General features: G+C 44.1%; 1 protein-coding gene across 5 annotated transcripts in view; it reads right to left on the bottom strand.

Moving 5' to 3' along the window:
* LOC137352262 (alkaline phosphatase-like) overlaps positions 1 to 26,604 on the bottom strand; it is a 95,783-nt gene that overhangs the window by 44,082 nt on the left and 25,097 nt on the right. For 3 of the 5 annotated variants that reach the window (XM_068017547.1, XM_068017546.1, XM_068017548.1), the window contains 3 exons: positions 22,487 to 22,634; positions 19,744 to 19,880; positions 7,881 to 8,000 (listed from right to left, as the gene is read on the bottom strand). In XM_068017547.1, coding sequence (XP_067873648.1) covers positions 7,881 to 8,000; positions 19,744 to 19,804 — 181 coding nt within the window. In that variant the 5' untranslated portion in view covers positions 19,805 to 19,880; positions 22,487 to 22,634. The remainder of the gene's footprint in view (positions 1 to 7,880; positions 8,001 to 19,743; positions 19,881 to 22,486; positions 22,635 to 26,604) is intronic. The other 2 variants (XM_068017550.1, XM_068017549.1) reach the window with 2 other exon arrangements.

Genomic DNA, 26,604 nt, shown 5'->3' with positions numbered 1-26,604 from the left:
GAAAAATAAAGGAGGAGCAGATTTGCTGGGCAATTACAGAGAGGTGAAAGAATGCTATGGAGTAGTGATAATGGGAGATTTTAATGATCCTAATAGATCATAATGGCGGGCAGCCATAAAGACAGGGCTAAATTGTGGCGAGTCGAAGAGACTTAGTAGTTGGCAGGAAAAAAGACAGAGGCGCAAGGGGAGAGCCAACTGTGCAACAGCCCCAACAAACAAATTTCTCTGCAGCACCTGTGGAAGAGCCTGTCACTCCAGAATTGGCCTTTATAGCCACTCCAGGCGCTGCTTCACAAACCACTGACCACCTCCAGGCGCGTATCCATTGTCTCTCGAGATAAGGAGGCCCAAAAAGAATAGAAACTGGGATAGCAATAGTGTAAAAGGCAGAGAGGGTGAAGAATTTCTGAAGTGTGTTCAGGAGAATTTCCCCAATCAGTACATTTCTGGCGCAATGAGGAAGGAAGCATTGCAGATCTGGTTCTGGGATATGAGATGGGTCAAGTGGATCAACTGTCGGTAGGGGAACGTTTATGATCAGAGTATCATAAGATTTAGATTAGCTATGGAAAAGGACAAGGAGCAACCTAGAGTAAAAATAATTAATTGGAGGACAGCCAATTTCAGTGGGTTGAGAGTGGATCTGTCCCGGGTAAATTGGACTCAAAGATTGTCAGGCAAAACTGTAATGGAACAACAGGCTGCTTTTAAAGAGAAGGTTCGGGCACAGATAAGGTACAACCCACAAGGGGGAAAGGAGGGGCAGCCAAAGCCAGAGCTCCCTGGATGATGAAAGAGATAGAGGGTAAGATGAAGCCGAAAAAGGGTGTGTATGACAGATGTCAGCTTGATAATACAACTGAGAACCAGGCTGAATGCAGAACGTTCAAAGGGGAGGTGAAAAAGGAAATACAAGAGGTAAAGAGAGAGTATGAGAAGAGACTGGTATAAATGGGAATCCAAAAGTCTTCTGTAGGCATATACACAGTAAAAGGATAGTAAGGGGAGGAGTGGAGCCATTTAGGGAACAAAAAGGGGATCTACACCTGGAAACAGAGGACATGGGTAAGGTACTAAATGAGTACTTTGCTTGTGTCTTTACCAAGTAAGAAGATGCTGCCAAAGTCATGGTGAAAGAGGAGGTAGTTGAGATACTGGATAGGCTTAAAACAGATAAAGAGGAGGTATTTCAAAGGCTGTCGGTATTCAAAATTGTTAAGTCACCAGGGCCTGATTGGATGCATCCGAGGACACTGATGGAAGTAAGGAAGGAAATAGCAGAGGCACTGGCCATAATGTCTCCAGAGGACTGGAGAATTGCAAATGTCACACCCTTGTTCACAAAAGGGTGTAAGGCTAAGCCCAGCAACTACAGGCCAGTTTAACGTAGAATGATATGGCACAGAAGGAGGCCATTTGGCCCATCGTGTCTATGATGACTCTTTGAAAGAGCTATCCAATTAGTCCCACTTTCCTGCTCTTTCCCCACAGCCCTGCAATTATTTACTTTCCAATTCCCTTTGGAAAGTTATGATTGAATCTGCTTCCATCACTCTTTCAGGTAGCGCATTCCAGATCACAACAACTCCTTGCATAAAAAGAAATTCTCATCTCCCCACTGGTTCTTTTGTCAATTATCTTAAATCTGTGCCCCCTAGTTATCACCATCCTGCCAGTGAGAACACTTTCTCCCTATTTACTCTATCAAAACCCCTCAATGTCTGCCTCTGTTTAACTCACTGAAATTTTAATATGAATGGAACCAGTTAAAAGCAGTGATGGGAAAGCATTTAGAAATAATGATCTGGGACAAAATTAACAGTCACTTGGACAAATGTGAATTAATTAAAGAAAACCAGCATGGATTTGTTAAAGACCTTGATTGAGATTTTTGATGAGGTAACAGAAAGGATTGATGAGGGCAATGCAGCGGATGTGGTGTATATGCACTTCCAAATGGTATTGGATGAAATAGTTGGCTTGCCAGAAAGCCCATGAAATAAAGTGACAGTGACAGCATGGATCTGAAGCTGGCTGAGCGACAGGAATCAGAGAGTAGTGGTGAATGGTTGTTTATTGGACTGGAGGAAGGCATATAGTGGGGTTCCCCAGGGGTCTGTATTAGGACCACTGCTTTTCTTGAACTATATTAATGACTTCGACTTGGGTATACAGGGTAGAATTTCAAAATTTGCAAATGACACAGAAACTGAAAGTGTTGTGAACTGTGAGGAAGATAGTGGTATGTTTCAAGAAGACATAGACAGACTGGTGGAATACACATGGCAGATGAAATTTAATACAGGAAAGTGTGAAGTGATTAATTTTGGTAGGAAGAATGAAGAGAGGCAATATAAACTAAAGGATACAATTCCAAAAGGAGTGCAGGAGCAGAGGGACCTGGGGGTATATGTGCACAAATCATTGAAGGTGGCAGGGTAGGTTAAGAAAGTGGTTAATAAAGCATACAGGATCCTAGTCTTTATAGAGGCAAAGAGTACAAAAGGAAGGAAGTTATGCTGAACCTTCATAAAATGCAGTTTAGACCTCAACTGGATTATTGTGTCCGATTCTGGACACCACACGTTAGGAAGGATATGAAGGCAGGAGTTGGCAACAGGTCCGTACACAGACAATAGTGTCTGTAGCAAAAGGTTTGAGGTCCGTGACTGGTAATGTCAGGAAGAGAAATTTCCCATTGACTTCTTCTTTCCAGAGCAGTCCGACTTTAGAAAATTCACAGCTGTCAGTTTCACAGCTGACAGGAGCGGGCACAGCGGCTTCCGAACTCAAGGCAAGTTCGGACTTTTCCAGTGGGTTCTGATTTTTTTTTTTAAAGCCCACCAAAAACCCTGAACTTGCCCTGAGTTCGGAAGCTGCCGTTCCCGCTCCTGTCAGCTGTGAAACTGCAACCAATGGCAGAGAAATTTTTTTTAAAAACTGACCAATCACAAAGCAGCTCTGGGGAGAGTTCCCACACTCTGCAACTGTCACAGAGAGAGGGAGGGGAGGGGAGAGTGAGAGGGTGGGAGAGAGGGAGGGGGAAGAGTGAGAGAGAGAGATTGGGGGCAGAGGGAGAGAGAGAGAGGGGAGAGGGAGAGAGAGGAGAGAGGGGTGGGAGTGAGGAGGAGGGGGATGGGAGAGAGGGGAGAGGGAGTAGGGGCGAGGAGAGGGAGGGTGAGAGAAGGAGAGGAAGTCGGGACAAGGAGAGGGAAAGAGAGAGGGGACAGGGGTATAGAGGGGGAGAGGGGGAGTGAGAGGGCTGGAGGGAGGGAGAGAGCGAGAGGTGGAGAGAGGGAGAGCTAGGGTTGAGAGAGGGAAAGGGGTTGAGAGAGAGGGAGAGAGGGGAGACGGAGGGCGAGAGAGAGCGACAGAGAGACCCCTGACGGGGGGGCGGGGGTCTGTAAAATTCACCCCTTTGTATACAGAGTAATTGCCCCCATGTCTGTGGCTGAGTCAATAATTTTGTTAAATGTCTGTGGTACAACATGTTGGTGCCTATCCCTTTGTGAAGGCTTTAGAGGGGATGCAGAAAAGTTTTATGAAAATGGTTCCAGGGATCAGGGACTTCAGTTACGTAGATATACTGGAGATGCTGGGGTTATTCTCCTTACAGAAGAGAAGTTTGAGAGGAGATTTGATAGAGGTGTTCAAAATCATGAGGGGTCTGGACAAAGTGGATGAAGCGAAACTGTTCCCATTGGCTGAAGTGTCAAGAACCAGAGGACACAGATTTAAGCTGATCGGTAAAAGAACCAAAAGAAGCATGAGGCGAAACCTTTTTTTCTGCAGTGAGTGCATGGCCTGAGAGTGTGGTGGAAGCACAATCAAGCATAACTTTCAAAAGAGAATTGCAGAAGCAGCTGGAGTGAATAAAATTACAGGGCAACGAGGAAAGGGTGGGAGAGTGGGACTAGCTAGATTGTTCTTATATAGAGCCAATACGGACTCAATGGGCCAAATGGCCTCCTTCTGTGCTGTATCCATTCTAAATAGTTCATGGAGAAGGTGCAACATTTACAAAGACGTGACAACAGCTTTACATTTGTTTTTTCCTCACAAGAATGAGGGTCCAGGCAGTGCCCAATCACATTATAATAAGCATTTCCCTGTCATCACAGTGGGGCAGCACAGCCCATTGTATTCTCACCTTCTCAAGCTGGGAGGTGAAAAATGGATGCAATTGTGAAGAGACAATTATAATACATAGAATCTCCAGCACAGAAACATCTGGTCCAAATGGCCTATGCTGGTGTTCCACATGAGTCTCCTCCCAACCTACTTCATCCAAACCGATCAGCGTGTCCTTCTTGTCCTTTCTCCCTCATCTGCTCATCTTATTTCTCCTTAAAGGCATCCAAGCTATTCAATTCATCTACTCCACATGGAAAATGTTCCTCATTCTAACCATTCTCTGGGGAAAGAAGTTTCTCCTGAGATCACTCAACATCCACATCAGTTTTCTTTTTGAACATTAGATCATTAACATGGCCCCGCCTACTGCAAATAGTTATCTCAGATCAGACCATGTACTGGACATGAGACCTTACTGTTCCTTTTGACTCAGTACTACAATAGAGAGTGCACTTACCCACTAGACCATCTGGGAACCAAAGGCTCCATGTAAATATTAAATATGCAATGTTGCGTTGGAAGGGAAAGGATGTTACAATAACCCCTGCAAAGTGCAGAGCCAGAATATGATTGAACATGGAGCCCAAACAGCACCTCACTGCCAAAAGAAAATGGCTGATTGCAGTTCTGATAGTAAATAAAAAAGGAGTAATAGGCACTACTGTTGACCATGTAATCTCCATCCCTGTGTTCACACAGCATTCTCCTGTGAACTTGAACTTTTTTGTGTGCTTGTTGGTAAAATGATGAGCTGAAGAGCAGAGTGTGTGGTGTTTTATTGATCATTGTGTGTGCTTTACTTCCTTGCTTACTGAATGGTGGACAAAACAGCTAAACTCAAGAGGTGAGATGACAGTGACTGCCCTTGACCTCAAGGCAGCATTTGACCGAGTATGGCATCAAGAAGCCCGAGCAAAACTGAGTCAATGGGAATCAGGGAGAAAGCTCTCTGCTGGTTGGAGTCATACCTAATGCAAGGGAAGATGGTTGTGGTTGCTGGAGGTCAATCATCTCAGTCCCAGGACATCACTGCAGGAGTTCCTCAGGATAGTGTCCTAGGCCCAACCATCTACAGCTGCTTCATCAATGACATTCCCTCCATCATAAGGTCAGAAGTGGGGATGTTCGCTGATGACTGCACCATTTGTGACTCCTCAGATACTGAAGCAAGTAACAGTCGCGCCACACAAGTACCAGGCAATGACTGTCTCAAATGAGAGAGAATCTAACCTTCTCCCCTTGACATTCAATGGCATTACAATCGCAGAATTCCCCCACTATCAACGTAGCCATATAAATACCGTGGCTACAAGGGCAGGTCAGAGGCTAGGAATCCTAAGGTGAGTAACTCATCTCCTGACTCCCCAAAACCTGTCCACCATCTACAAGGCACAAGTCAGGAGTGTGATGGAACAATCTCCACTTGCCTGGATGGATGCAGCTCCAGCAACACTCAAGAAGCTCAACACCATCCAAGTCAAAGCAGCCCGCTTGATTGGCACCCCACTCACAAACATTCACTCCCTCCACCACTGACGCACAGTAGCAGCAGTGTGTACCATCTACAAGATGCACTGGAGCAACGCACCAAGGCTCCTTAGACAGCACCTTCCAAACTCGCGACCTCTACCACCTAGGAGGACAAGGGCAGCGGTTGTATGGGAACATCACCACCTGCAAGTTCCTCTCCAAGCCACGCACCATCCTGATTTGGAACTATTTCATCGATCCTTCACTGTCGCGGAGTCAAATTCGACCAGGAGTGCATTAGAATAGTCAAGTCTACAGGTAGCAAAGACATGGGATGAAGGTTTCAGCAGCATATGAGCTCAGGCAGTGCAAAGATAGATAATGTTATGGAGGTGGAAATAGGCAGTCTTACTAAAGGTATATGTTTTTGTTATTGCCCACACAGCGGCCCACTGTCTGTGTAGATACCACAGTGTGATAGGTTGGGTTCATTCCAGAGTAAGTTCAGAGGCACCACAGTGTAAAGAAACCTTGGAGTCACCCAGAAGTCAGTCTAGTTCCAAAGTAGCATACTTTGTCTACTTAGTGTTCTCAGGCTGAGTCCAGTAATGCAGGGATACGTGTGTCTAATCAATACATGACAGCTTACCTCCCTATTATCGCAGTGAGTGAATACACATGTCCACTGTGGTACTGATTCATGCGAGTCAGGAAGTTACCCAGATTCAATGTGTTCTGGTTGATCTCAGGCAAGCCACCAATTGGCACACCAGCAGAGCTCCCACTCCTGATCACTGTCCAATGATCTTGCTCACTGCTACCCCACAACTTCCCCAGTAGTGGATGGTGCACTTCTGTGTATGTTGGACAAGCCAAGGATCAGTCTCAATTGAAAGCCTGCACTGGCCACTTGGAACCAGCAGCATTTCAGAAGACCAGGAAAGCAAAAGGAAGAGCACATAGGGGGAATGATAAACGAAGCAAACACTGAAGAGACTATTTGGCTGTGAAGGAATTGCCCAGAAATGTTGAAATTGGGACAGAATCACTGCAGCATCAGTCACAATTTGTAGGTCTCAATAATCCACACCTCAATATCAAATGGTTAACTCAGAACTAATTAGTCACTGCATTGCAAAACAACTGTGATATCTACAAGCACAACAACGATTTGCATTTATACAGCTCCTTTAACATAGTAAAAACTACGCTAGGTGCTTCACAGGAATGTAAGCAGATGAAAATTGACACCAAGCCACATTTAGATATACTCAGATGGGTGACCAAAAGCTTAGATTTTAAAGGAGGAGAGAGAGGTAGAGAGGTTTCGGAAGGAATTCCAGAGTTTAGGGCCCAGGCAGCTGAAGACACAGTCACCAATAGTGGGGTAATTAAAATTGGGGTTGTGCCAGGATTGGAGAAGCGCAGATATCTTGAAGAGTTATAGAGCTGTTGATGAAGCATTACAACTATACCAATTAAATTCACACAAAGAATAGTGGGTATCTGGAATGAGCTGCCAGAGGAGGTGGTGGAGGCAGGAACAGTAGCAACATTTAAAAGGCATTTGGACAGGTACTTGAATGAGTAAGGCATTGAGGGATATGGAATTAATGCGGTCAGTTGGGATTAGTATAGAAAGTCATTATGGTCGGCATGGACGCGGTGAGCCGAAGGGCCTGTTTCTATGCTGTACGACTCTATGACTATGACTCTATGACTCTATAAATCATCTCAGCCCATTGACGATCGCAAAGAATTAACCGAATGCAATCCAACAGAATAATCAGTTACTACATAATACATACGGATCCCAATTTATAGGAAAAGTCATGTATGGCACTGGTCATTTCCAATTAAATAATGTAGTTATGGAACAGCTGAATGAAATGCAACATTGTTTGCTGTTTCTTTATGATAATGTACGCGTTTCTTTGGTCTCCTTTCTTGCTAATCTATGATCAATAATTGATGCCATTAGCTGATGCTAGAGTTGGGGGAGACCTCTCGCCAGATTTTTCTCTCCCTATCCCTTAGTGAGGAAAGTGCACTTTGCCCAGCTCATCAGAAGGACACTGCTAAACGGAGACATTCACTGTGTGGAGCATTATCAGCACCAACACACACCCCTATCAGCTCCACCGTTAGGCCACCATGTCATTCGCAGCTACCAGCTCAGGTCCGAAACCAGACTTTCTAAGAAATTGTAACTAAGGGCCAACAATGGACAACTCAACACAACATTATCAATTCTCCAATGTCTGAACACGTACCATCGCCTAGGAAAAGAATAACATTTTTCGCGACACCAGTGTTGAGCTTTTGTAAGTTGAGCGCTCGTTTCAGTGTTTCCTGGGCTTGGTTCCTCCAGTACATTGGGTTCATTTCATGCACTACAATGTAGAAAACAAGGTGATCAGATCAAAAGAACTTTTGCTGTTTTGGGGTCCAAATGATTCACCATAACCAAAATCTCAGATAAAGCGCATTTCACCAGAGTTTCAGACTGAACGTAAAATGTTTTGGTATCTTAACTGTAACACATGCCAAAGAGTCATTCATTCTGATGATGATTTATCGTGTGCTATTATGTAATAATTCTTTACATTAGTGCAATTTCCAGGTAGCTTTTCCTCTCACTAATATTTGAACTCAGAATGCCTCCTTTATCTTTCTTCATTTTACCAGTATCCTAGAGTGAACTTTGTAGACTACTGTATTCTAGATGGTCACAAATTTTGTTGGTATATGAAATCACCTTTGGGCCGCACAACTGTACAGTGAGATTCCTCTCAGTGTCAGCTGTTCAGAATCCCAGATGAAGTGATGCTGGTGGTTCCAAAGGGCATGGATCTACAGTAACACAACTGGATGTTCCTACAGGTCAGTGTTGGGGTAACTCTAGACACACCAGTTTGGGCTAGGCTAGGAGACAGAATAATTAACAAGAGTGCAACTGAGCTCTTTGCTGTTAAAACAGATATCATCCATCTTGGCCTGGAGAAATTGATCTTCATGTTAAACACGAACAGAATCTGAATATACCCCAACAGTACTTACCAACACCTTTTGCTGCAAACAAAGGGCGATGTGAGCAGACAGAGGAATGCACTTGCAGGAGGGGCAAAGAAATATAGAAATGTCCTTGTGGCTGTTTTCTTTCAGCACAGAAGAAGGGACCTTCTTGACTAAAAGACTTCGGGCATTTCATCAGAAAAGTAATCATACTTACAAGTAAACTCCATTTGGCTCTGGGAATAGATTATCCATGTGCTGTAGAGCCAACTTTTAAGCCATTCAAAGTATATAGGGAGGAATAGACATGCAACCACCTTAGCAAATAGAAAATCTTTTGCTTAATTTGTTTTGCTTGCAGTTTCAGTCCTTTGTTTCCACTCCTACCAGATTGATGAGGGGCCCACAGTACTGTTCCTGTATGTGGCACAATTATTACGCATGGTAATAATATGCTATTGGAGTAGAGTAAGCTTCAGTTTAGTAAGAGACAAGTCATTATTCTAAGTACAGGAAGCAGTTAATTTTCTTTGATGCATAATTGATTATAACCATGCACAGGTCAGAAAAGAATGCAAGAGAATTTTCCCCAAAGAAGATGAAAATTGCTCGAGACAAATGTAATTGGCTCAGCAGAGAAACATAAATCCATGCATGCTCAAAGAAAGTCAGACTAGAGCCTCACATAGTCCCGCTTGCAGCACATTCAGAGAAATGACACAACAAATGGAACATAAAATGAGATAAGATGGACCTCTGAGCTTGGCCTAACCTGGAGGTGGGCGGCGGATCTCATGATAGATTCGTTTTTTCTTGAGTCCAGCAGGTGAGGTGTGGCCTATTGAAGTCGAAGAGATGGGACTATGAAGTTTGATTGAAAGGGATCGTTTTTCTACTATGGGATACAGAAAACACCAACACTACAACGATTAATAAAATAAACTCAAACTAGGAAGTTGTAATAGGGTTAGTGACCATGAAGAGGCGGGGATTCAAGGCTATTTGAAATTAAAAGAAATTCATATCTTAAAGGGGGAGGGGATGGTATTCTACTGAGCTGTCACAATCTTAAAACCCACAGGGAAATAGGAGGTCATTTGCAACTTTGCCTTCTGGGCAATATGCCTAGCAGAGTGGACTTTGCACCCATTACAGAACCCACCCAGCTTTCATCCCATTTCTGATTGAATTGAAGAAATAAATATCAGGGAGATTCTATGACGGGCAGGCAATTCGATCTGGCAGGTTACCAGCTAGCAGCGAGATTGCATTGTTTTACACTTACTACCACCTCTCAGTTCTGCCCTTTTGCGTGCTCAAATTGATCAGGGCCATCTCCTGAAAAAATTGTTCTGGGAACCCACTCAGATTAAGGATTGGGCCTGATTTTAACTCAGTCAAAACCCATTTACCTGCACTGAGTTAAAATCGGGCCCAAAAAATTGTCCTCCCATCAAGGCTACATTTGACCAATAATTTTGAACACATATCAATGAGGACTGAGAAAAACTAATGAGCGTGCTGGTGCTTCCTCCATAATATTTAGGATAATGAGATAATGGAGTCAAGTAATTTCTTGATTAAAGCATTACTGACCTGAATACTTCACTCCACACCCAAGAGAGTTAGGAGTTCAAGTCTCATGCCTGCCTGTCACTGCCTTTAATGGGCCAAGTTTCATAAAGTCAGTGAGTTGCATATAGAGTCCCACATTAATGAGGAATTGTCTCTCTCTTTCTCTCTGACTATAAAAGAGTTAAGGGGAAACTCAGCATCAAGATCACCATTTGAATTGTGCCTCTACTACCCCAAACACCCAAAATTGATGGCAGGAGCAAGGGGAATGGAGGATGTCATGATCCTCTTATGGGGCTAGAGTGCCCCCCCTCCAGACCAGAGGATGAAGCTTGGTTGGGGGAGGGGACTAGGTCACTGCAGAGAAGATGATAAAAACAATACACAAATGTAACAAGACAAATGAAACACAATAACACATGACATAGCAATTTGAACACTTGTGGGGAACAGACAGATGATTAGAAATTACACTGAACAAATATCTTCACATTCCAGTTAAGATCAAAGAGGAAGATCATGTCAATGCCATTGGTTTAACCATCAGGTACATCATCAGAGTCAGGTGCAGTTAACATGATAAATCGGCTTCAACTAGGAAAGAAAAGGGATCATGTTTAATAAATCCATTCTATGGAAATGTTAAGAAGCATTAGTGAATCGTAGAAAGCAAAATAATTATTTTGGAGACTCATGTGCCTACAACAGGCAATTCAAGAATGACAGAAGCACACAAATACAAAATATATGCATTTCCACTTGATCTGGTCTGCTCTAGAAATTCTCTTGGGTTTAACATCACGAGTGTTTCCCATAGGGGGCACCATGACCCTTACGATCAGGAGTTTACCTTGATCTGCCCAATATCTAGTCATAATGGAGTATAATCCAGGGGGCCATGGTAATGAAATTAACCATGTATATATGAACTGGATCCCCATGTTTCTCCAATCTTCTAAAAGGCAAACTGATTCACACAGTAGTAGGACAAGACTGAATGGAAAAATCAACAACTTGGTTTATTTTACAATAAACATATAAAATATAATTTATAGTAAGTCTCACCTCACTTCTACCTAATGCAGTAAAACCCCAGTAGTATGAAAAACAAAATAAGCCATGTTAGTTGCCTAAATCAACTTTACTTCTGGACCTAGTTGGCTATATTTTAAGGAAACCTTTGGCCTCATCTGTTTCTCTTAGTTTTGGAGAATACAGTAGAATAGTGGTCATGTTACTGGACTCTTAATCCGGTGGCCTGGACTAATGCTCCGGAGACATCGTCAGAATCAGCTGCAATTCTAGGATGTTAACATGATAAATTGGCTTCAACTAGGAAAGAAAAGGAATAATGTTTAATAAATCCATTCCATGGCAGCTGGGGAGAATTTAAATTCAATTAATGAATAAAAAGCTAGTCTCATTAATAATAACCATGAAACTACTGCATTGTCACTAAAACACATGTGGCTCATTAATACCCTTCAAGGGAGGAAATCTGCCATCCTTACCTGGCCGACAGGTGACTCCAGACCCACAGCAATGCGCTTGACTCTTAACTGCCCTCTGAAATGGCCTAGCAAGCCATTCAATCGTGTCAAGCCACTATAGGGAAAAAAGCACTGTGGATGTACTTACTCTACATGGACTGCAGTGGTTCAAGAAGGTGGCTCACCACCTTCTCAAAGGCAGTTAGAATCAAAATGCTGGCCTTGCCAATGATGCTCACATCCCAAGAGAAAATAAAAAATCGGCTTTCTAGATTTGAGCTATAGGCTTCTGTCCTTTGTATTCTAGCTGGGCAGAAAGTGAGTTGGGCCTCTTGCCTGGGGATTGGCTAGTAAGCCTGTCAATTAAATTGACTACCATCCACTAATTTGGTGCTGTGAATGCATGAAGTTAGTCCCCAACAACACATTAATGTGTGTACGCGTACTGGACACACCACAATGTGGGAACAACCCATCTATTGTCCCAGATTTATAAGGATAGGAATCTCACTAGCTGGCTGATTAACCTTTGAGAGAGCTTAATAACATAGCTGTGCTTTCTTTATCCTCACAACTCCAGCCCTGGACCCTTTAGAATTAACATATGGGATTCTGAAATTGGGTCCATATTATGAATGTAGTTCAGCCTAAATCCCAAATCCCTCTGGGCTGAATAGATGAAATTCCTTACCCCTGCCACACGTACTAACATACATGCACAGATATACACACATGGATCCACATGCATCCATCAATACACACATGAACATATACTATACATGCACAGAGATACACACAGATACTAGATATACACATTGATAAAAGCATGTACACTGAGATACATGTTCATATGTGAATGCTAGCTCTGCCACTCCTCCATAAATATATCTATGCTTTTCTGTGGTGTCAGTTACAATGGCCCAGATTCTTTTTTATTCTTTCATGAGATGTGGGCTTCGCTGACAAGGCCAGCATTTATTGCCCATGCCTAATTTCCCTTGACAACCATTTCAGTGGGCAGTTAAGAGTCAACCACATTGCTGTGGGTCTGGAGTCACATGTAAGCCATTCACTGATGACCTAAAGGGCATTAGTCAACCAGATGGGGGTTTTTTATGACAATTGATGATAATTTCACGGCTCCACTACTAAGCCTAACTTTCAATTCCAGGTTTTTGTTCACGAATTGATTTTAAATTCCAGGCATTAGCCTGGGCCACTGGATTACTAGTTCAGTGACATTACCACTACGCCACCATCTTCCTTTACTTTATGCTTCACAAGTCGATGAAAATACAGTTAGACATCAAATGGAACAGCACACACAGTAGGACGTGAGCTGATATCCCGTGTAACTGACACCTTAAGTGTCTCATTTCAGTTCAACCAACTAGGATGAGGGATAGGAAGATGTATGGGGGCGGGGAAGAGGTCCCTCCTTTGGAATGCTGAGTGATTTTAGTCCCTTCTGATCAATAAACAAACACTTCAAGAATTGGGTAGTTGCAGTAATTCTTCACCATGTTGCCTACCTCCAGTAAATACCATTTTAGTCAATTCGTAGACAGTGCCATGGTCACAATTTCAGACACTTTATATCGCCGGGCAACATAAAGGATGAAGGGACAGGGGAACAGGGGAGGGTAAATGCGATTACAACTATTTGCTCGTGTGGAGGGTCAATGCTGACATTATCTGGATGGGCTGAATGGCCTGTTTCTGTGCCCTAACTTCTATGAATCGGGTGCAGAGGAGCTTCAAGTTGAAAACCTACAAGATTTTATTACTACCTGACTGAAATGGGGAACTATGAGAGAATCGGCCAAATAAAATGAATATTTCATCACATATGGCATTTGCAGCAACCCCTGTGGTTTTACCTGAGGTAAGTGCAGTCTTTGATAGATAGTCGGGGAACAGACTGTGGGGCAAGTGTTCCCTTACACTAATATGCTACTTCATCCGGAGCACATTTCTCCCCAGGGTCACTGCAAAGATGGCACCTGCCAGTGAGAAGACACTTCTTACCCAACAGTCAGAAACTGGCATCCTCACGTCCTCTGGGATGAATTTTATGACAAATTGTGGCACTTAGGCGACAAGTTCTGCTGGGCCTCATCTCAAAATGTCGAACTTTAACAGGCGAATGTGTACAAAAAGGGGCCATCATTCAGCCCCCTGTACTAGATTGTGAACTGGAGCAGTCTACTCCAGTCTCATTTTCCTGCTCTTTCTCCGTATCCTTTTGTATTCTCCCTTCTTAAATGTGTAGCAAAATCCCTTCGAAATAAACTTCCAGGTCTCTGCCTCAATTGCCACTTGTGATAAAGCCTTCCATGTCCCACTAACTCTGTGTGAAATCATTTCTAACCTCTCCCTTTCTTTCTCTGGTGATAATCCTCAGTCTGTATCCCTTGTTACCAATTGAGCAATCAGTGGAATTAATCTTTCACTAACTATCCTCCCAAAAACTTTGAAAATTGCCCAATAACATCAAAACACTCTTTGGTCAGGGAAGGGAGTTGCTTTTGACATATTGAAGGACACAATAGAATTTTATAGCAAGGAAGGAGATCAGTTAGTTTGGTGTCCCTGTGCACTTCAGTTCTCTGTTAGAGCTGTCCTCTTGGTCCCATTCTCCTGTCCTTTCCTCACATCCATTAAAATATTTCTGACTTAACATTTTTACCCACTTCCGCTTGAAAGTTTGTTGTGAATACTGCTTTCACTATTGTTTTTGGGAATACATCCTGTGTTCTGCCATTTTAAAAAAACTCCCTTCGTTAACGTTAACAATTTACTTGCCAGTGAGAATTTTTGATCCAAATTTGCCTCATCAAAAGCCCTCTTTAATTCTGAACAGCTCTCTTAGATTTTCTAACCTTCTTCGTTCGAATGAATGAACCCATTTCTCCAGCCCCTTCTCAGCCTTGCTGTCATCTTAGAGAATTCTTCTGCACTCTATAGAAATTACAATATAGAAGGAAACAAGCCATTAGCCCATCTAGTCCATGCCAGTGTTTACCCTCCACATGAACAAATAGTCTCAATCACATTTACCCTCCCTCTTCCCCTATTGCTCCAACCCCTTTTCCTTCATCCACCTATCCAATCTAATCTTCAACATTGATAATAGTTTCTGCCTCAGCCACTAACCCTGGAGTTGAATTCCTCAGCCTCACAGCTCTCTATGTGAAGAGGTTTCTCCTGCCTTATGTTCTGAATCCCTTAGATTCAACCTTCTATCTATGATTCCTTGTTCCAAACTCATCAACTACAATAAAGAGCCTGCATCTATGCATCCTGTCATAATCCATGGTTTTCACATCCTGCCTAAGGTAAAACAGGACACAATGAGATCGTGTTCCTCGGAGTAGGGAGGGTGGGGGATGGGTGGTGGGGGAGGGGTTCTCCCTATCATCTGCCATAACTTCAGTGGAAGATCGGGGGAAACTGGGGCAAATGGCATTGGCATTAACCTTACAGGGCCTCCGCAGATCTTCCAAAGTTATGATGAGCGATTGGAAAAACTCCCATGGAAATTCAACCCCAATGTTCTCTTATATTTCCTAACCAAAGATGTATCGAAGTTTAGCATCATCTCTTTGCTTTCAGACTCTGAGCCCCTTTTTACAAACCTCGCATTACAGAAGATTTCCTTTACAGCTTTGTCAACCTGTCCTCTTTTCAGATTTTACCATCTGGTGTATATATTCATCCTCCCACAATATATCGCCTCATATTTCTTTGCATTAAGTTGTAACGGGCATTTATCTGCCCAATGCACCAACCTGTCTATTTCCTCTTGAAATCACTTCACATTTAACCACTCTCCCTAATTTTGGTTTTGTCTGCAGTTTCTGAAATTTTCTACCACACGTAACAGAGGTCCCGGCAACCTTCTGGTACTTCACCCAAGTGGTTGTTGACTCAGCTATCAGCTTCAGCAGCAATTCTCAGCAAGCTATTCAACTGCAGTGGCAACACAGCCAAGCCTGATAATTTCCTCAGCTAGAGTCTGTCCACATGCACATGCACAGGTCAGGGGGGAGTTTTATTTCTCCAGCCGGTGGCCGAGGCCCCCGCCAACTCCTCCAAGAAGGCCCGCCGGTATTATGTGCCATTCAGGCAGTTGAGAGACCATTGGCGGCCTTCTCCAGGATCAGGATTCCGCAGATGGGAAGTCCCGCCCGTCAAGAGCTGCCAGCCAGAGGCCCAGAATTGTGGAGCAACCCAGGCCAGAGGTGAGTGACGGCGGGAGGGGTTTTGTGGGGTGCAGGTTGTGAGAGAGGGGGTTGTTGGGGGTTGGCAGCAAGGGCAGTGGGATGACTCTCGGGGGACCCCCCCCCCCAACGTACCAATGCCGGGTCCCTCAATCAGGCACTGAGTGACTTTGAACAAGGGACCCCACCTCCTTCCCCCAGGAGACCACATGGAACCCCACACGGGTTTACATGTTGTGCTCCTTGCTACCAGCAGCGGTGGGAAGTGACTATTATTTGGGCATTAATAACCTGTTCAGGGCCTCACTGGCTATAGGGTGGAAAGGTCATCCATGAGCCAATTGCTGTCCAGTTCAACTGCCCCAATCCCACGGTGCTGAGACTAATTGTAATACCCCTACTGCCATCTTGACAGAACTTAGCTAACTCACAGAGACCAGGGTCAAAGTTGAACTCTCCCCGGTCTGTATGGCTTACTCACGCACACCCTTAACCAACCAGAACAGTAAGAAAGCCACTCATGATTCTCATCATCTCCAGTCTCTGCTTTCCAGTTAAGTTCAGTGAAGAAATGGCTCTACTTGTATCTGTTAAACATCACAAACACAAACTTGCCCTAACAAGATGCCTTGATAAGGCAATGCTTTGTAAAAACGCAAAGGCTTTTTATACATATTAAAATAACATAGTAATATCAGAAAACATTTATGTTGCTTCAGGATTAAGGTTTACACAGTTGTTTTACTTTGTACATTCCAGCTTCACTTCAAATCAAAACTAACCGGAAGAGTTCAGTCAGTCAGCAGCAATACGTCCTGCCAACACTCACAGAATGCCCCACCATCACTGATGCATCCAAATTAATTCAAATCCCTTTGCAATTTTGGACTGATAGCTCCTCTCTACTGCTTGCTCCCAGTTTGAGATAGTTCCACAATAAAATGGCAATCAGTACAGCCAGAATTTATCATTTTTTGAATACAATTTCGTGAATGGGTTTTCCCGGGAATGAGCTTGGGTAAGGAGAGGGACATGGGGACAGTGAAAAGAAAAATGGCCAAAATTTACTTTTTTTTTAAAACTGCATTGACACAGATGTGGGCATCCCATCACACCCTCCTCCAAAATATAATGGAATAATCCAGGTGCAAATGACTTTGCTCAGAAATCAGATGGAAGTATTTACCAGATACACTGGGCTTGGAGGGGAGAGACTGGTTGTTTAAGGATGGATTTAAATTGGGCGCATGGGAAATTCCCAATCTGCCTATTTTCATCAGCTAATCAGGGCTCCTGACCAGCTCATGACTCAAAAGACAGATTAAATAGACCTTTACCCCAAGTCGTCTTTCAAACAGCACCAAGGTTTAGTAAGAGCAAATATTTCAGAGAAGACTAGGAGAAAAAGAAAAAAATATTTACGATGGGTACATTTTAAAGGTTTCTAGGCTTGGTGGAGACTTTCAGATCTCAGCAGGGAGTTTTCAAAATAAAATCAGAAACAACTCCAGTAAACAACCTATATTCCAAAGGGTTAGGAGAGCCCATAAATGGTTTATAAATGCACAAATATGGTAATTTTAGCAAAAGAACGCATAAATAGGTCTACATTTGTGTTGACTCTCACTTTTCACTCCGCTACATCAAACAGAAAGTGCAATGTTATACTGATCAGGCTCCAATCACTTTTTTCCCATGGTAAAATGAATGGGAAGTGTCAATTCACATAATGTGTACCGATTTCATCTGAAACAACCATGAGCTATGAAGTCACTATTTACAGTGCATACGGCCTCCAGCTTAATGAGAAGCACAGATCTTTTATCACTGGCAGGTCTGGATGAGTGTTAACAAATTCATATCCCAAAACATCAAAGGGAGTTAAAATACTTAAGTCTTCACAAACCGCATGGTTAATGATCGGCAAACTCTGATAAGCCAACCTGTCATGTGGAAGAAATAGTGAACCAGGAATGTTGGGATGATATACGTAGCCAGGCAGTAACAGAGCCAGAAGTTAGAATGAAGGGCAGAGGCTGATGGCTTGAAGATACAAACACAGAGGGCTGAATTTTCCCAGCCCATCAGCAACAGGTTGGGAGGTGGGAGAGTTGGCAATAGAGTGGGGGGAAAGGTGCCAGGAGGGGAGCCCAACGTCTTCCTGCCACCATGGCATATTGCCAGTGGCAGGAACTTTAGCAGGGCGGTTGCCCATTGGGTGGCCAATTGAGCCACTTAATGGCCAAATTAAGGGCCACTTGCCGCCCCGCAGGTATTTGGCTGCATCGGGTGTGCCCACCACAACATGGGGAGACTGCCAGATAAACCCTGACAGCCTCCTTGCAGGTTCCCAGGTGGGGGAGGGGGGCTGGGGGTGGGGGGTGGAGGGGGGAGGGTTGGGGAGAGGCCTTCCTTGATGGGTGCTCTATGGCCCACAGGGGGTGCCACCTGGCGGCTATGGCCACCCCCAAGCCCAAGGCGCCGCCTCCGGAACAATCCCTCCCCTCCACTCAGATCGCCAGGGCCTACCGACCCAGCCGCCGCTTCCCCAAAAATATCTCACCTCCCTTCGAGGGCACCCCACCATTTGAGGCGCGCTCTCCCTGGTGATGCAGCCTCAGCAGTGGCCGCTAGCGAGGACACTGCCGAGGCTGCTGAGCTGCCACCCCTCGGATTGGGCTGGCAATTCTTGGGGGAGGCCCGTCGCCCTCAATTGGACAGTGGCCCCAGTGGCGGCCCGTTAATTGGCCACCTCCAGCAAAATGCCAACCCAGGGTCCCACCGCCTGCCAGAGTGGGGTCGCCTCCTGCACATGGTCAAGATGAGTAGATGCAGTTAAGATACAGATCTAACTGAATGGTGGAAGAGGCTCCACGTGTTGAATGGCCTTTTCCTGCTCCTGATGAAAAATTCCAGCAAGTTTTTTCTCAGTTCCACAGGCTGTCGGTCTGTGGTCTGACACCAGAGCGAGATCCACCGGCAGGGAGGGGCCAGCACGCTATTGAAGATCTTTCATTTGTGCAAAACACAATCATGATCCATACCTGCCAGGATTGCAGTGAATGAGATTCCCGCACTTAATGCCCACACAGTATTGAATCAGTGTAGCTACATGTTAGCAACTCCGTTGCTCCAACACAGGAATGGGCTGCGTTCCAGAGGTGTTGCTGGGGATGGGGAGGTGGCAATGGTGGCGGGGGGGGAGGGAAATAGGGACAAGTCACCAGAGCTAAGTCTTATGTGCATTTGAACGGCTGGTGGGAACCACAGAGGGACAGAGGGCTGAGAATAGGTTACCTCTAACTGGATATGGCCTTGGAACAGGGGAGACCCAACAATAATAACTTGCATTTAAATTGCGCCTTTAACTTAATTTAAATGTCTCAAGGTGCTTCACAGGAACGTTATCAAACAAAATTTGACACCGAGCTACCTCAGGCAATATTAGGGCAGATGACGAAAAGCTTAGGGAAAGAGGTAGGTTTTAAGGAGAGTCTTGCAGGGAGTGAGGTAGAGAGGTTTGTGGAGGGATTTCCAGAGCTTAGGGCCCAGGCAGCTGAAGGCACGGCCACCGAATGGTGGAATAATTAATATCGGGGGTGTACAAGAGGCCAGAATTAGAGGAGCACAGAATATCTTGGAGGGTTGTAGGGCTGGAGAAAATGATAGAGATAGGGAGTTCAACGAAGTGCAGCTCAAAAGATTCTAACAAAATTTAATTGCACTTATGCAACATCCAGCATGAAACCTTTGATTTTATTTTGGCACCAAGACTGAAAAAAATTCTGTGGTCAAGGAGTTTAATGAAGCCAGTTTTTATTAAATGACTGTACCTGGGATGAATCCCCAGATGAGATTTAGATTGGCAATTAGCAGCAGCAGTGAAATCTTCATTGTACTTCCAGGAGAACTAATTCTGCCTTCAGTGATCCAATTCCCAGTGAGATTGGTGTCAAACTCCTCAGGTATTCTGTAAAGAAAAGGAGACAAAAACCAACAATCGCAATTGAGTTTTGCGACACTCAAGAGATGTAGATTAACTAGATTATTTAACAAGCCATGAACAAGATATATTCCTAGCCCTGCATGTTGCAACAAATGCTGCTTCAATGACACGATGCAAAATTGGCCAAATTTTCAGATGATGCCAAATTTGGAGGGTCAGTGGAATCATTGGATTACCAATTACTGAATGTGTAACGCAAAATGTGAGTGAGCTGGATAATCGTGACCAAAGTGTTCAGGGCTCTGGTCAGACCGCACCCTGAGATCTGTACCAAGTTCTGATCAGTGAGAAGCGAGGGGGGCATTTTTGTGCTGGAGGGAGTGCAGAGAATAGCCCAAGGCTGCTCTCCAGTGTCAGGGGTGTGAGTTGGGATGGAAAGACTGGCAAGACTGTGGGATAGAAATTCGTCTTGGATAGTGGCGCAAAACAGGCAATATTGGATCAGCCGCCCATTTTAGGCAGCACTGGATACTCAGTTCCATTGACTGCAATGAAGGCATCTGAGCTCGATCTTAGAAGTGTATAGGATAGTAAATTATATGGAAAGGTTTAATCCAGAATACACCTTTAAACTAAACTGTGAGTTTAAAACAAGGATAAGGGAACAGGTTCAAACTAGTAAAAAAGTAACTTGAGGAGGAGCTTTTTGACACAGACAATGATTGACATATGGACAGAGTGGGGGAGTGTGAAAGACCTGCAATTAGTTAAGAAGTAACAGGGCATTGCAATAGATGGAGAGAGAGTAGAATCATTCCAGAGGGATAGGCTAAGATGGGCCAAATGGCCTTCCTCATTCATTAGGATTTTTGATCTTAAAGTATTGGTCTTGGCTCAGTTGGTAGCACTCTGGGTCAGAAGGTTTGTGAATTCAAGTCTCACTCTGGAGAGCAAATCAACAGAGAAAAATCAAGGTGTGACATTACAGGGCAGCAGGTAAGTATTCGGGTGTTTGGAGAACCCCAAGATGAGGAGCATGTTTCTGAAGGAGTTCAGGGACAGAGCAGCAGAGTGGAGTGAACATCAAGGAGCAAGGCAAAATAAAAAATGAAAAGTATCGTCGGTACAAGGGAGGGTGCTGACTGGTGAGTTTTTCTTAAGTCTTACAGGACTTTAGTTTTTTTCTGTTAAGTTTAGTTAGTCTAATAAATAGGGTCATGGCAGTGTTCCTCAGTCCCATCGAATGCACATGCTGGGCTGGATTTAGTCATGCCAACAGAGCTCCCGGTGCCAGGCTGAAAAGGCAAGAGGACAACCCCGGTCTTTCAGAACTCCCCAGTACAATTCAGCAATTGAATGTCAAGAGGAGATGGTTAGATTCTCTCTTGTTGGAGATGGTCATTGCCTGCCACTTGTGTGGCACAATTGTTACTTGCCACTTATCAGTCCAAGCCTGGATGTTGTCCAGGTCTTACTGCATATGGACATGGGGCTGCTTCAGTATCTGAGGAGTCGCGAATGGTGCTGAACATTGTGCAATCATTAGCGAACAACCCCACTTCTGATCTTATGATGCAGGAATGGGCAGTGATGGAGCAGCTGAAGATGGTTGGGCCTAGGACACTACTCTGAGGAACTCCTGCAGTGATGTCCTGGAGCTCAGATGATTGACCTCCAACAATCTCAACCATCTTCCTTTGCACTCGGTACAACTCCAACCAACAAATAGTTTTCCCCCTGATTCCCATCGACTCCAGTTTTGCTTGGGCTTGATGCCATACTCAATCAAATGCTGTCTTGATGTCAAGGGCAGTCACTCTCACCTCATCTCTGGAATTCAGCTCTTTTGTCCACATTTGAAACAAGGCTGTAATGAGGTCAGGAGTTGAGTGGCCCCGGCGGAACCCAAACTGAGCGTCACTGAGCAGGTTATTGCGCAACAAGTGCTGCTTGATAGCACTGTCGACAACCCCTTCCACCACTTTACCGATGATCGAGAGTAGTCTGATGGGGTGGTAACTGGCCGGGTTGGATTTGTCCTGCTTTTTTGTGTACAGGACATATCTGGGCAAATTTGCACATTGCCGGGTAGATGCCAGTGTTGTAGCTGTACAGGCACAGCTTGGCTAGGGGCACAGCCCTAGTGCCTCATGTCCTACAGTCAGCATTCCCTCAGTACTGCACCAAAGTGTCAGCTTGGATTATGTCCTCAAGCTTCTGGACTAGCCGTGAGCCCATGACCTCCCTACTCAGACTTAACCCATTACAACCAGTTCACAGGACTAGTTTTTTAGATGAGAAATGTAGGGCAGCATAGTAAAGCAATGTGATGCTTTAAACAGAAACCATTGTTATGTAAGGTAAATTATGAGATTTTCCTCATTCTGGACATAGCAGAGAACTAATGAAGTATAAAGGACTAACACCATGAATAATAGCAGTCAGAAAGAGGGAGCTCAGCCTGTCACACAGTGCCATTGCCTTAACACCTCATTAGAAATTAAATGCTCAAATATATTTCAATATCGTTAGAATTTGCTATTTTCTGCGGGTTTATTCCAAGTCGCCTGATATTTCTCAAATAGCTACACTCACTAGAGCTGAATTATCACCCAAACACCTCCCATTACCTCTCAGCAGGATTGTTGCTTCGAAATTCAACTGGAAATATTGGAGGGGCTCCTTCGCAGGGAAACGGTCGTCTAGGCCGGTACCCAGATTCTTTTATTGGATTATATGTTTCACCAAGTGCTGGTTAAACATCACATAGAACAGATCCTGCAACACACGAATGAAAGAAGCATTTACATCAGACTTCCTGCATTGCTCAGAAATAGTACAAAGCACATACATCAATTCAAATATGCACTGCCTGTCCTTATGTGGCTAATCATAGCAGCCATTTTGCACATAGCAAGATCCCACAATTAACAATGATCAATGAATCTGTTTTCTGCTGGGCACAAAGCATATCAAAATTTACATTAATTCCTGATCAGTAAGCAGCCCAGGGGTGTAAGTATTTCCAACCTGTCACAACCAGTCCAACATCACTTTGCAGCCAGGGTTCAGTGATGTCTACAACATCAGGCCTGCATTATAACAGCTGCTTTTATCAATAAAAAAAAATTCCATCTTCTGCCTTACACACTTACCTCTAGCACCAAATATACAGTTCTCAACAAAGAAAGAGATAGAGACTTGCATTTATATCGTGCCTCATAATGTGCCAAAGCGCTTTACAACCTCTGGAGTACTTTTGAAATAAAGTCCGTTATAATGTTGGGAATTTGCACACAGCAAGGCCCCAAAATATCAATGAGACAAATAACCAGTTAGCTTCGGTCTGGAAATTTAGACCAAGCAATGATGGCTGAGGTGCTGGAGTGCTGCATGCTGGGAAGGTATGTGGGCAAATCAGAAAGCTACAAATACACGACTGCAGTCACTGGGATTTTACATTTACAAAACCCATGAATGAGCAGCTGGTTCTTTGTTTCCAAATCTGCTTCGTGAATCAGCTTCATGAATCAACCAGTGGAACTCATCCACTTTGGAAAGAGTGCCACAATAGACTTCTATTTTCAGGAGCTGTTCTGATGCCAGCTTCTGGTGCCGTAGGAACTGCTATAGCAGGCTATGGCTGTATCAGCTGTGGCTCTGTTGGCAGCAAGCTCACTTCTGAATCAGAAGGTTGTGGGTTCAAGTTCTGCTCCAGGGGTTTAAGCACATGATCTAAGTCGATACTCGATGCATTACTGAGGGAGTGCCATGCTGTTGGAGGCGATGTTTTTCAGATGAGACATTAAAGCAAGGCCCTGTCTGCTCTGACAGATGGATGTAAAAGATTCCCTGGCACTATTCTGAAGAAGAGCAGGGGCATTCTTCGCTGGTGATCTGCATACTATTTATCTGTTTGGTAGTACAGAACTTGAGTATTGTTGAAAACAGAAACATTTTGTCCAAGCTTTTCATCTTGCACTCATCAGGACAATTCACAAGAATATTAACGTGTACACACATTGCGCCTGTTTCAGCAATAAGTGACAGCCATTCGCTGGTTCATTCCTCAGGGCAATGCCTTGGCCAATCAGAGTCAAGCTGCCTGGTTTAAATTTCAAACGAAGCTTGGCAGTTAACTGTCAGTCACCATAAACTGGAGCATTGTCCGTGGCAATGCCTCTACCAATCAGAGTCCACTTGCCAACTAATCAGCACTCTCTTCTAATATAGTAGAAATTTGTTGCTTTCCCTTACATTGGTATTCTTGTGATTGTCCTGATGAGTGCAAGATGAAAAGCTTCGACCAAATGTCTCTGTTTTCAGCAGTACTATTTATTCCTCCACCAATATCAGTATAACAGAATTTCTGGTCATTATCACATTGCTGTTTGTGGGAGGTTGTTGTGCGCAAATTGGCTGCCACACTTCCTACATTACAACATTGACCACACTTCAAAAGTACTTCATTAGATTGGGGATGTCCCGATATCATGGAAGCCTCTCCTTCTTTTGCCTTGTTTGTATTGTGGATGGTTTCTGCAGTTGCTGGTTCCACTTCATAACAGCATTTATCATGTGTATTCATTTTAAAGCTGCTGCTCCTGACTACCTCTCCTCAGTGTCTGGGGAATGAATGGAGGGTACAGCAGCAGTGATATGTTTCACTGTCTGTATGGAGCAAGTTAGTGCACTCGAACCGCTTGTCCCTCAGGCAACTTAAACTATGGCCACCTCCAGTAAGCCAATGGTGTTTATATTGGCATTGGAGGTATTACTGCCACTGAGGTATTTGGCAGTGCCCACCATGGAAGCATCTAGTTACAGACCACACTGCTGATGGCACTGTTTCCACCAAAGGCAAACTCTTGACTTTAAATCACATCAATTTTTTTAATCCACATCCATTTTCAACACACTTATTATGAACTTACTGCACACACTCCACCCTCAAGCGTTTGTGTGTGTTATTAACTCCCTGAGCCACCATGTACATCAAAAATTGCACATAGGGGTTGTAATTAAGGTGTTTGTTTTGAAGAAGTGGCACCTTGAAGTTATAGATGGCGCCCAGTCACTTGTGATTCATCCTTGGCAGACCATGAATCCCAGGTGGCACTGCCAGCCATCCCACTGCATTCCCAAATTTCAAGCTGCAGTTCCCACCTTTTTTTTATTCTTTCAATGGGATGTGAGCATCGCTGGCAAGGCCAGTATTTGCTGCCCATCCCTGCATGACCCCAAATACCAATCTGCATTAGTGGGATGCCATCTGTGATGAATTTTTGCTTTGATCTACACCACCTCCCAACCTGACTGTAACGTTTTGATTTGATATTTTGGCCTGAGGTCTGTTTGCATGAACAACCCCAATCCCAACAATTGTAGTGGTATGATCCCTTTGGGAGGTATTTCACTGCAACCCTGCTGGGCTGCACTTTCTGGTTTTGTGTTTGGTCTGGTCTATTGCAAAATGGGGCACTGGCAGCCACACGCATTCCCTTAGTTGTGTCTTGGACTGGTTTGCCCAAGTGCACAGAACCCACTTGCTGTATCCAACTGGGGAACTCTATAGCCCTGATTGAAACTGCGGGCATCGGTGACGAGGTGAGTGTGAAACTCACCCGCTGCTTCGGTAATGAAGGCTGGTGTATTTCGACTCCCCAGCCCCATTTAAATCCTCCCGGGAAAGCGGAAAATCGCACAGTCTGGAGGTCAGCTGCCAACACAAGGTAGGTGGCGGGATTACGTTCTCGGGATATCTTGCAGGGAGGGGATGCCTCATCTTACCCAGTGGGACCTAAAAGAACATCACTAATCCTGCTGGCCCCACAAAAAAAAAGATAAATAACTTAACTTTATCGGCCTCATCTCCTTACTGGCAGGCCCTGACTGGCACTCACTTGGTGGGCAGGTTTTCTTGCTGAGGCCAGAGTTAAAATTGCAGTCAGATCTTGATAACAACAATCCTACGTATCCTATAAATACAACCAATTTTTAAAAGACTGATGGTTTTCGGTATTTAAATTGACGTTTGGTTAAATTCCCCTTCAGAGGAATGAAGTGAATACTCTGCTGGTCATGGAAGAGATCAGACTGATGTTGAAATGTTCTCACAGTGATGATTGAAGGTGCAGTTATGCTTCAATAATCATTTTGCCTGCTGTACAATTATCATTATAGTTCCCAAGCTATCAATCTGTCATTTCCTTTAATGACCTGGCAAACTTAACCAACCTTTGGTAGCATGCAGAGCACCAACTCTTTAACAGGGGTCACTGCACACATCAAACCACACCTCCAGTCTAACACAGGCAGCTGACAGCAACAAGATAAGCAGCATGGGCTGGGCTCAGCCTTTCCATTTTCAACACAGTCTCAGAAGGATTGTCGCCAGTGACACCTGTATTTAATTTGAAATGTTGGCACCGGTGGTTTTAGATGTGTTCCAGTAGATGTCTGAACAAGTGTCAGTAAACAGGATCAAAGTTGAGCCAGAGCTCAGCCAAGTAACTAGTTACAAACACATATCGTTTTAGCACTGAAACATGACACTGTGGGATTAGTTAAAGCCTCTTGACACTTATTTAAACAAAATTAGTGAGTGTGTTTTGAAAAAAAGAAAGCCTTGCATTTCTATAGTGCCTTTCACAATCTCATGATGTCCCGATGCGTTTTACAGCCAAAGACGTAGTTTTGAAGTGTTGTAATGTAGGAAATGGGACACCTATTTGTGCACAGCAAGCTC

Source organism: Heterodontus francisci, chromosome 37 (assembly GCF_036365525.1).
Source record: "Heterodontus francisci isolate sHetFra1 chromosome 37, sHetFra1.hap1, whole genome shotgun sequence".
Classification (NCBI taxonomy): domain Eukaryota; kingdom Metazoa; phylum Chordata; class Chondrichthyes; order Heterodontiformes; family Heterodontidae; genus Heterodontus; species Heterodontus francisci.
The sequence above is the reverse complement of the archived record's forward strand: the minus strand, read 5'-3'. Positions and strand labels throughout refer to the sequence as shown.